This window comes from Hemiscyllium ocellatum, unplaced genomic scaffold, assembly GCF_020745735.1.
Source record: "Hemiscyllium ocellatum isolate sHemOce1 unplaced genomic scaffold, sHemOce1.pat.X.cur. scaffold_2517_pat_ctg1, whole genome shotgun sequence".
Lineage (NCBI taxonomy): Eukaryota > Metazoa > Chordata > Chondrichthyes > Orectolobiformes > Hemiscylliidae > Hemiscyllium > Hemiscyllium ocellatum.
The window spans coordinates 18674-30000 of NW_026868118.1; the positions used below are offsets into that span (position 1 = coordinate 18674).

The following is an 11327-nucleotide window of genomic DNA, read 5'->3' on the forward strand; positions in this document are numbered from 1 at the left end:
GAGGGAGATAGGGAGGGAGGGATTGGAACAGGAGGGGGAGGGGTGTAGGAAGGTGAGGGAGATAGGGAGGGATTGGAACAGGAGGGTGAGGGGTGTAGGAGGGTGAGGGAGATAGGGAGGGATTGGAACAGGAGGGGGAGGAGTGTAGGAGGGTGAGGGAGATAGGGAGGGAGGGATTGGAACAGGAGGGTGAGGGGTGTAGGAGGGTGAGGGAGATAGGGAGGGATTGGAACAGGAGGGTGAGGGGTGTAGGAAGGTGAGGGAGATAGGGAGGGATTGGAACAGGAGGGTGAGGGGTGTAGGAGGGTGAGGGAGATAGGGAGGGATTGGAACAGGAGGGGGAGGGGTGTAGGAGGGTGAGGGAGATAGGGAGGGATTGGAACAGGAGGGTGAGGGGTGTAGGAGGGTGAGGGAGATAGGGAGGGATTGGAACAGGAGGGGGAGGGGTGTAGGAGGGTGAGGGAGATAGGGAGGGATTGGAACAGGAGGGTGAGGGGTGTAGGAGGGTGAGGGAGATAGGGAGGGATTGGAACAGGAGGGGGAGGGGTGTAGGAAGGTGAGGGAGATAGGGAGGGAGGGAGGGGGTGCCAGTACTGAGGCAATGCTGCACTGTCCGAAGGGGACGTGGATGGGTTGAGACAGCACGGAGACTGACCCTTCGGTCTGTTATCCCCAAACGACACTGGTCCCAGTGGCCCATATCCTGTCATCCATTTCCTATCCATCTCCTTATCCCTCACCTCCCGCGTTAGCCCTCATGATCTGTCAGGTCACCCCCTCCATTGCAACAAGTCTCAGCCTCCCCCGTGTAGCTCAGTCCCTCCAGTTCCCAGCGAGAAATCCTTTCCCCAACCCTCCTCAATAATCTCCTTCCTGGGACAGAGCGACCGGAACTGGACGCGGTCCTCCAGACGAGACCTCACCCATGTCCTGTACAACCCCAACGTGACGTTCCCCCCCCCAATTCCCCTGTCCTCCAAGGTCTGAGCGGTGAAGGCAAGCGTGCGAGACACCTTCTTTATCCCTCTACCCCTGAGGCGAACCTCAAAGGGTCTTCACAGCGGCCCGCAACGCGACGGCTTTGAGCGGCGCGGGTCTTCCGGGCGGGCAACCGTCAGGAGCCCTCTCCAACGTGCGCTCGGCCCCGTCAAAGTCCGCCTCTCGGAAAGAGCCGGGGCTTCGAGCCATTCCCGTGGCTCCGTCGGACGGAGACGCGTTCACTTCAGGATTTGGGCTCCGTGACCCAGTTCGGTCCTCGACGCCTCACTCTCTCGCTCCCGTCTCCCCGGTTTCCCTCGAAGTTAAGAGGACGCCGGTGGCACTCCGGACAAAGTGTTTTGGGAGTAGTGGTGGCCGACCTCAGGCGCCTCCTCGACCCGTTCTCTCCCCGTCTCTCTCTCTCTCTCTCTGCGGACGTCAAGTCGGCGGCCATTTTGTCGCCAACGTCATCGTCCCCCCCTGACCCGCCAACACCGGCGATTGAGGGGACGGTGGGGTTTGATGGATGACCCCAAGCGGACCCCCATACCGCAACGCCCACCAATCCGTTTTCGACCAGCAGACACATGGGTCCGAGCGGGTGGCGTTGGTCAACCATCTTTACGCCCCCCACCCTCCCCAAGAGAAGGGGCTTGGGGGGGGGGATGGATTAACGAATAAAACCAGCAACAATTGTCCATTTGGAAACTGGTGCTCGAGTGGGGGGGGGAAAAGATGTTGGAATGAGTTTTCTTTTTAATTATTTATTTCAGCGAGCTGCCCCTTTAAGGCGAGCGGCCGTCCATCAAGGCCGATCCCCGGCTTCCCATTGGCGGGCGGGCGCCGCCGGAAGTCCCGCCCACCGCCCGCGGCGGTTGAGACGGCGGTTGGGATTCGAATTTCGAACGGCGGCCAATGGGAGGGCGCGCCCGCTGTCACGTGACGGGCCGGAGGGTCCTCCCCGCCTCCGGGGGAAACCAGGAATCGAGGCTGGGACGGCTGCATCCCATTGGTCGCCGTTGTGGGGGGGCCCGCCCCCGAAGAGGGATGAACCCCGATTGGCTGGGGCGTGCTGGCGCCAATGTCAGTCAACCGATCCCATTGGCCACAGCGTTAGGGGGCGGGGACTAGACCCGTGGACGTTATTGGGCTGTGCCTGGCGCTGGTAGCGGCCCCCAAACGCCCCGCCCCGTTTTCGTTTGCCGCGCCGCCATTGGTCCGGCGGCGGAGGGGGGGGCGGGTCCGGCGTTGGCGGCCGACGTCCCCATTGGCTCGCACTCGGGGGAGGGGCGGGGCCGATGGCTGGGACGGCCGACGCCGATTGGACGCCGCCGCCCACGTGGGGCACAGGGCTCGCCCCGATTGGTCCGCGGTCGGGGCCGGTGGAAGGGAAGGAGGAGGCGGCAGAAGCGGCGGATCCTGGGAGCGGGCGGGAGTCCTGACGGAGGCGGGAGGTTTTTCTATTCATATATCTAGACACTTTACCCTTTCCTACTTGGAGGCAGGCCGCGGACCGGGCCCGGCGGCTCGCGGAGGTTTCGGGACGCGATGGCGGCGGTAAGTCTCGACCCTGCGGGGCGGGCCGGGCGTCGTCGGGTAGGCCCGAAGTCAGTGCGCAGGCGCCGGAGCCGGCCCCTTCTCGTCGATGCGCAGGCGCCGTTGCCGGCCGTGACGTCATCCTCTCGGTGCGCCGGCGCCGTCCCTCAACCCCGGCCCCGCCCCCTCCCGGCCTGACTCGGTGCGCAGGCGTCGGTGCCGGCGGGCGCCGCTCGGTGCGCAGGCGCCGTTCGCCTGCCTCTCAGTGCGCAGGATCGGTGCCGGCGTCTCTCCCCTAGGCGCTGCTCTGCGCAGGCGCCGTTGCCGTCTGCTGCCTCTCTTACCCCCCCCAGCGCTCAGAGTGCGCATGCGCCCTTGCTGGCAGTGTATGGCCAACTTTGGGGCATTGGAGATTTGGGGGTCTGGTGAGGGGGTGCAACGGGTGGCGACCCCCCCACCCCACCGGCATCCCAAAGCCCACCCACCCACCCACCCCCGGAGCCTGTGACCCCACCGCCTCGCCAGCAGGGGCGCTGTTCTAAGGGACGCCGCTCCGAGGCGTATGGTCGAACCGGTAAACTCCACCGGAACAAGTTGGCGTTTCGTCCCCTCCCCACCTCCCCCCCCCCCCCCCCCCCCCCCCGCGCCCTGACGGGACCACGGCAGGTCTCGTCACCTCCCCCCACCCCAACCTCTCTCTAGAAGTGGGGCGCGGCCACGTCCAGCACGGAAACAGACCCTTCGGTCCGTTCCAGCCCTGATATCCCGACCCCAATCCAGTCCCACCTGCCAGCACCCGGCCCCCCATCCCTCCAAACCCATCCCAATGCCTCTTAAATGTTGCATTTGTACCAGCCTCCTTTAGGGGGCGGCGCAGCGGTTGGCACGGCTGCCTCACAGCGCCTGAGATCCAGGTTCAATTCCCGCCTCAGGCGTCTGACCGTGTGGGAGTTTGCACGTTCTCCCCGTGTCTGCGTGGGTTTCCTCCGGGTGCTCCGGTTTCCTCCCACAGTCCAAAGATGTGCGGGTCGGGTGAATTGGCCGTGCTAAATTGCCCGTAGCGTTAGGTAAGGGATCAAGGTTTGTGCGAAGATTTGGTGCTCGTTGTTGTGGTTCTGTTCGCCGAGCTGGAAGTTTTTGTTGCAAACGTTTCGTCCCCTGGCTAGGAGACATCATCAGTGCTCTGGAGCCTCCTGCGAAGCGCTTCTTTGATGTTTCTTCCGGTATTTATAGTGGTCTGTCCTTGCCGCTTCCGGGTGTCAGTTTCAGCTGTCCGCTGTAGTGATTGGTATATTGGGTCCAGGTCGATGTGTCTGTTGATGGAGTTTGTGGATGAATGCCATGCCTCTAGGAATTCCCTGGCTGTTCTCTGTCTGGCTTGCCCTATGATAGTAGTGTTTTCCCAATCGAATTCATGTTGCTTGTGGTCTGCGTGTGTGGCTACTAGGGATAGCTGGTCGTGTCGTTTCGTGGCTAGTTGATGTTCATGTATGCGGATTGTTAGGTAAGGGATAAATGTAGAGGAATGGGTGGGTTGCGCTTCGGCGGGTCGGTGTGGACTTGTTGGGCCGAAGGGCCTGTTTCCACACTGTAACTAATCTAATCTAATCTAACCTCCACCACGTCCTCTGGCAGCTCATTCCATACACGTACCACCCTCTGGGTGAAAACGTTGCCCCTCAGGTCTCTTTTATATCTTTCCCCTCTCACCCTAAATCTCTGCCCCTCTAGTTCTGGACTCCCCCACCCCCGGGGGAAAAGACTTTATCTATTTATCCTATCCACGCGCCCGTCATAATTTTGTAAACCTCTATAAGGTCACCCCTCAGCCTCTGATGCTCCAGGGAAAACAGCCCCAGCCTGTTCAGCCTCTCCCTGTAGCTCAGACCCTCCGCCATCCCGGTAAATCTTTTCCCACCCCCTATCCATGTCCCCCCCCCCTCGTGATTTTATAAACCTCTATAAGGTTACCCTCCCTCCAGGGTAAACAGCTCCCTCCCGGCCTCTCCCTGTAGCTCAGACCCTGGTAAATCTTTTCCGAACCCTTCCACAACATCTTTCTGATAGGGAGGGAGACCGGAATTGCACGCGATATTCCAACAGCGGCCCCTCACCAATACAGCCGCGACGTGACCCCTCCCAACTCCCTGTACTCCATACTCTGACCGATACAGGAAAGCAGACCAAACGCCTCCTTCACTATCCTATCCACCTGCGACCCCACCCTCAAGGAGCTATGACCCTGCACTCCCAGGTCTCTTTATTCAGCAACACCCCCCTCCCGGGACCTTACCATTAAGTCCTGCTGAGATTTGCGTTCCCAAAATGCAGCCCCTCACATTTTTATCGGCATTAAACTGCATCTGCCACCTCTCGGCCCATCTGGTCCCGATCCTGTTGTAATCTGAGGGAACCCTCTTCACTGCCCACTGTCCATCCAATTTTGGGGTCATCTGCAAACTTACTAACTGCACCTCTCATGCTCGCATCCGAATCAATAGACAACAAGACACAGGAGGGGAGGGAAGTCCATTCGGTCCATCGGGTCCTCTCAGCCATTTGATCATGGCTGATGGATGTTTCAGCTGTCCGCAGATCCCTTAATTCCTCGTGAGATCAAGAATTTATCAAACTCTGCCCTAACCCGCACATCCCTGGGCACTATGGGTAATTTAGCACGGCCAATCCCCCACCCTAACCTGTATATCCCTGGGCACTATGGGTACTTTAGCACGGCCAATCCCCCACCCTAACCTGTATATCTCTGGGCACTATGGGTACTTTAGCACGGCCAATCCCCCACCCTAACCCGCACATCCCTGGGCACTATGGGTACTTTAGCACGGCCAATCCCCCACCCTAACCTGCACTTCCCTGGGGCACTATGGGTACTTTAGCACGGCCAATCCCCCACCCTAACCCGCACATCCCTGGGGCACTATGGGTACTTTAGCACGGCCAATCCCCCACCCTAACCAGCACGTCCCTGGGCACTATGGGTAATTTAGCACGGCCAATCCCCCACCCTAACCAGCACATCCCTGGGTGCTATGGGTAATTTAGCACGGCCAATCCCCCACCCTAACCTGCACATCCCTGGGCACTATGGGTAATTTAGCACGGTCAATTCCCCACCCTAACCCGCACATCCCTGGGCACTATGGGTAATTTAGCACGGCCAACCCCGCACCCTAACCTGCACATCCCTGGGCACTATGGGTAATTTAGCACGGTCAATCCCCCACCCTAACCCGCACATCCCTGGGCACTATGGGTAATTTAACACGGCCAATCCCCCACCCTAACCCGCACATCCCTGGGCACTATGGGTAATTTAGCACGGTCAATCCCCCACCCTAACCTGCACATCCCTGGGCACTATGGGTAATTTAGCACGGTCAATCCCCACCCTAACCCGCACATCCCTGGGCACTATGGGTAATTTAGCACGGCCAATCCCCCACCCTAACCTGCACATCCCTGGGCACTATGGGTAATTTAGCACGGCCAATCCCCCACCCTAACCTGCACATCCCTGGGCACTATGGGTAATTTAGCACGGCCAATCCCCCACCCTAACCCGCACATCCCTGGGCACTATGGGTAATTTAGCACGGTCAATCCCCCCACCCTAACCCGCACATCCCTGGGCACTATGGGTAATTTAGCACGGCCAATCCCCCACCCTAACCCGCACATCCCTGGGCACTATGGGTAATTTAGCACGGCCAATCCCACACCCTAACCCGCACATCCCTGGGCACTATGGGTAATTTAGCACGGTCAATCCCCCACCCTAACCTGCACATCCCTGGGCACTATGGGTAATTTAGCACGGCCAATCCCCCACCCTAACCCGCACATCCCTGGGCACTATGGGTAATTTAGCACGGTCAATCCCCCACCCTAACCCGCACATCCCTGGGCACTATGGGTAATTTAGCACGGTCAATCCCCACCCTAACCCGCCCATCCCTGGGCACTATGGGTAATTTAGCATGGTCAATCCCCACCCTAACCCGCACATCCCTGGGCACTATGGGTAATTTAGCACGGCCAATCCCCCACCCTAACCCGCACATCCCTGGGCACTATGGGTAATTTAGCACGGTCAATCCCCACCCTAACCCGCACATCCCTGGGCACTATGGGTAATTTAGCACGGTCAATCCCCCACCCTAACCCGCACATCCCTGGGCACTATGGGTAATTTAGCACGGTCAATCCCCACCCTAACCCGCACATCCCTGGGCACTATGGGTAATTTAGCACGGTCAATCCCCCACCCTAACCCTCACATCCCTGGGCACTATGGGTAATTTAGCACGGTCAATCCCCCACCCTAACCCGCACATCCCTGGGCACTATGGGTAATTTAGCACGGTCAATCCCCCACCCTAACCTGCACATCCCTGGGCACTATGGGTAATTTAGCACGGCCAATCCCCCACCCTAACCCGCACATCCCTGGGCACTATGGGTAATTTAGCACGGCCAATCTCCCACCCTAACCTGCACATCCCTGGGCACTATGGGTAATTTAGCACGGTCAATCCCCCACCCTAGCCCGCACATCCCTGGGCACCATGGATAATTTAACATGACCAATCCCATCCTCACCCGCTCATCCCTGGGCACTATGGGTAATTTAGCACGGCCAATCCCCCCCCCCCTAACCCGCACATCCCTGGGCACTATGGGTAATTTAGCACGGCCAATCCCCACACTAACCCGCACATCCCTGGGCACTATGGGTAATTTAGCACGGCCAATCCCCCACCCTAACCCGCACATCCCTGGGCACTATGGGTACTTTAGCACGGCCAATCCCCCACCCTAACCTGCACTTCCCTGGGGCACTATGGGTACTTTAGCACGGCCAATCCCCCACCCTAACCCGCACATCCCTGGGGCACTATGGGTACTTTAGCACGGCCAATCCCCCACCCTAACCAGCACGTCCCTGGGCACTATGGGTAATTTAGCACGGCCAATCCCCCACCCTAACCAGCACATCCCTGGGTGCTATGGGTAATTTAGCACGGCCAATCCCCCACCCTAACCTGCACATCCCTGGGCACTATGGGTAATTTAGCACGGTCAATTCCCCACCCTAACCCGCACATCCCTGGGCACTATGGGTAATTTAGCACGGCCAACCCCGCACCCTAACCTGCACATCCCTGGGCACTATGGGTAATTTAGCACGGTCAATCCCCCACCCTAACCCGCACATCCCTGGGCACTATGGGTAATTTAGCACGGCCAACCCCGCACCCTAACCTGCACATCCCTGGGCACTATGGGTAATTTAGCACGGTCAATCCCCCACCCTAACCCGCACATCCCTGGGCACTATGGGTAATTTAGCACGGTCAATCCCCCACCCTAACCTGCACATCCCTGGGCACTATGGGTAATTTAGCACGGTCAATCCCCACCCTAACCCGCACATCCCTGGGCACTATGGGTAATTTAGCACGGCCAATCCCCCACCCTAACCCGCACATCCCTGGGCACTATGGGTAATTTAGCACGGTCAATCCCCCCACCCTAACCCGCACATCCCTGGGCACTATGGGTAATTTAGCACGGTCAATCCCCCACCCTAACCCGCACATCCCTGGGCACTATGGGTAATTTAACACGGCCAATCCCCCACCCTAACCCGCACATCCCTGGGCACTATGGGTAATTTAGCACGGTCAATCCCCCACCCTAACCTGCACATCCCTGGGCACTATGGGTAATTTAGCACGGCCAATCCCCCACCCTAACCTGCACATCCCTGGGCACTATGGGTAATTTAGCACGGCCAATCCCCCACCCTAACCCGCACATCCCTGGGCACTATGGGTAATTTAGCACGGTCAATCCCCCCACCCTAACCCGCACATCCCTGGGCACTATGGGTAATTTAGCACGGCCAATCCCCCACCCTAACCCGCACATCCCTGGGCACTATGGGTAATTTAGCACGGCCAATCCCACACCCTAACCCGCACATCCCTGGGCACTATGGGTAATTTAGCACGGTCAATCCCCCACCCTAACCTGCACATCCCTGGGCACTATGGGTAATTTAGCACGGCCAATCCCCCACCCTAACCCGCACATCCCTGGGCACTATGGGTAATTTAGCACGGTCAATCCCCCACCCTAACCCGCACATCCCTGGGCACTATGGGTAATTTAGCACGGTCAATCCCCACCCTAACCCGCCCATCCCTGGGCACTATGGGTAATTTAGCATGGTCAATCCCCACCCTAACCCGCACATCCCTGGGCACTATGGGTAATTTAGCACGGTCAATCCCCACCCTAACCCGCACATCCCTGGGCACTATGGGTAATTTAGCACGGCCAATCCCCCACCCTAACCCGCACATCCCTGGGCACTATGGGTAATTTAGCACGGTCAATCCCCACCCTAACCCGCACATCCCTGGGCACTATGGGTAATTTAGCACGGTCAATCCCCCACCCTAACCCGCACATCCCTGGGCACTATGGGTAATTTAGCACGGTCAATCCCCACCCTAACCCGCACATCCCTGGGCACTATGGGTAATTTAGCACGGTCAATCCCCCCACCCTAACCCTCACATCCCTGGGCACTATGGGTAATTTAGCACGGTCAATCCCCCACCCTAACCCGCACATCCCTGGGCACTATGGGTAATTTAGCACGGTCAATCCCCCACCCTAACCTGCACATCCCTGGGCACTATGGGTAATTTAGCACGGCCAATCCCCCACCCTAACCCGCACATCCCTGGGCACTATGGGTAATTTAGCACGGCCAATCTCCCACCCTAACCTGCACATCCCTGGGCACTATGGGTAATTTAGCACGGTCAATCCCCCACCCTAGCCCGCACATCCCTGGGCACCATGGATAATTTAACATGACCAATCCCATCCTCACCCGCTCATCCCTGGGCACTATGGGTAATTTAGCACGGCCAATCCCCCCCCCCCTAACCCGCACATCCCTGGGCACTATGGGTAATTTAGCACGGCCAATCCCCACACTAACCCGCACATCCCTGGGCACTATGGGTAATTTAGCACGGCCAATCCCCCACCCTAACCCGCACATCCCTGGGCACTATGGGTAATTTAGCACGGCCAATCCCCCACCCTAACCCGCACATCCCTGGGCACTATGGGTAATTTAGCACGGCCAATCCCCCCACCCTAACCCGCACATCCCTGGGCACTATGGGTAATTTAGCACGGTCAATCCCCACCCTAACCCGCACATCCCTGGGCACTATGGGTAATTTAGCACGGCCAATCCCCCACCCTAACCCGCACATCCCTGGGCACTATGGGTAATTTAGCACGGCCAATCCCCCACCCTAACCCACACATCCCTGGGCACTATGGGTAATTTAGCACGGCCAATCCCCCACCCTAACCCGCACATCCCTGGGCACTATGGGTAATTTAGCACGGTCAATCCCCACCCTAACCCGCACATCCCTGGGCACTATGGGTAATTTAGCACGGTCAATCCCCACCCTAACCCGCACATCCCTGGGCACTATGGGTAATTTAGCACGGTCAATCCCCACCCTAACCCGCACATCCCTGGGCACTATGGGTAATTTAGCACGGTCAATCCCCCACCCTAACCCGCACATCCCTGGGCACTATGGGTAATTTAGCACGGTCAATCCCCACCCTAACCCGCACATCCCTGGGCACTATGGGTAATTTAGCACGGCCAATCCCCCACCCTAACCCGCACATCCCTGGGCACTATGGGTAATTTAGCATGGCCAATCCCCACCCTAACCCGCACATCCCTGGGGCACTATGGGTAATTTAGCACGGTCAATCCCCCACCCTAACCCGCACATCCCTGGGCACTATGGGTAATTTAGCACGGTCAATCCCCACCCTAACCCGCACATCCCTGGGCACTATGGGTAATTTAGCACGGTCAATCCCCACCCTAACCCGCACATCCCTGGGCACTATGGGTAATTTAGCACGGTCAATCCCCACCCTAACCCACACATCCCTGGGCACTATGGGTAATTTAGCACGGCCAATCCCCCACCCTAACCCACACATCCCTGGAGTGTGGGAGGAAACCCACGCAGACATGGCGCGTGGGGGAGGGGTGTGGAGAACGTGCCAACTCCCTGCACGCCCTGAGTCTGGGATCGAACCTCGAATCCCCAGTGTCCGCCCTTTCCAAACCGTGCGTTATCTGACCGGATCGCCCCCCCCCCCCTCCCCCTCGGACGGGGAGTTGTGTCCATCTGCCAGTTTGTGCAGGAATTTGCTTCGGAATACCGCGTGCAGCTCTGTCTGCTCTGTTACCAACAGGGCTGGGGGGGGGCGCTTTTCCGAGGTGGGTGGGGAGCTGCGGAGGTCCACCTGAGTGCGGAGGGTGTCGCCTCCGAGGGGAGGGTGAATCGGTGAGGATTGGTGTTTCATCCGAATGTCGGAGGTTGGGGTGGGTCCTGGGGCGAGCACCACAAACATCCTGAGCGGTGCAGACAGGGTGGGCAGCAAGAAACATTCCCCCCATCTCCTCTCCCCAGAGGGTGGGACGAGGGGGCTGTAGGTTTAAGGGGAGGGGGGAGCTCAAGGGGGGGTCACGAGTTCAGGGTGAGAGGGGGAGAAAGGTGAGGGTTGCCTGGAACGCGTTCCCAGCGGAGGGGTGGGCGAGGCGGGAATGATCGCTCAGGGCAGATACGCGAGTGGGGCGGGGGTGTGTGGATATGGGGGAGGCGGGTTGCTGAACCCTATCCACGTTCCCCCCCCCACCCCTCGTGATTTTATAAACCTCTATA

At 58.9% G+C, this 11327-nt stretch overlaps 1 protein-coding gene across 1 annotated transcript in view; it reads left to right on the forward strand.

Moving 5' to 3' along the window:
* Positions 1-2359: 2359 nt before the first annotated feature.
* ube2s (ubiquitin-conjugating enzyme E2S) overlaps positions 2360-11327 on the forward strand; it is a 25675-nt gene continuing 16707 nt past the window's right edge. Inside the window, exon 1 of the mRNA XM_060822874.1 lies at positions 2360-2535. Coding sequence (XP_060678857.1) covers positions 2527-2535 — 9 coding nt within the window. The 5' untranslated portion in view covers positions 2360-2526. The remainder of the gene's footprint in view (positions 2536-11327) is intronic.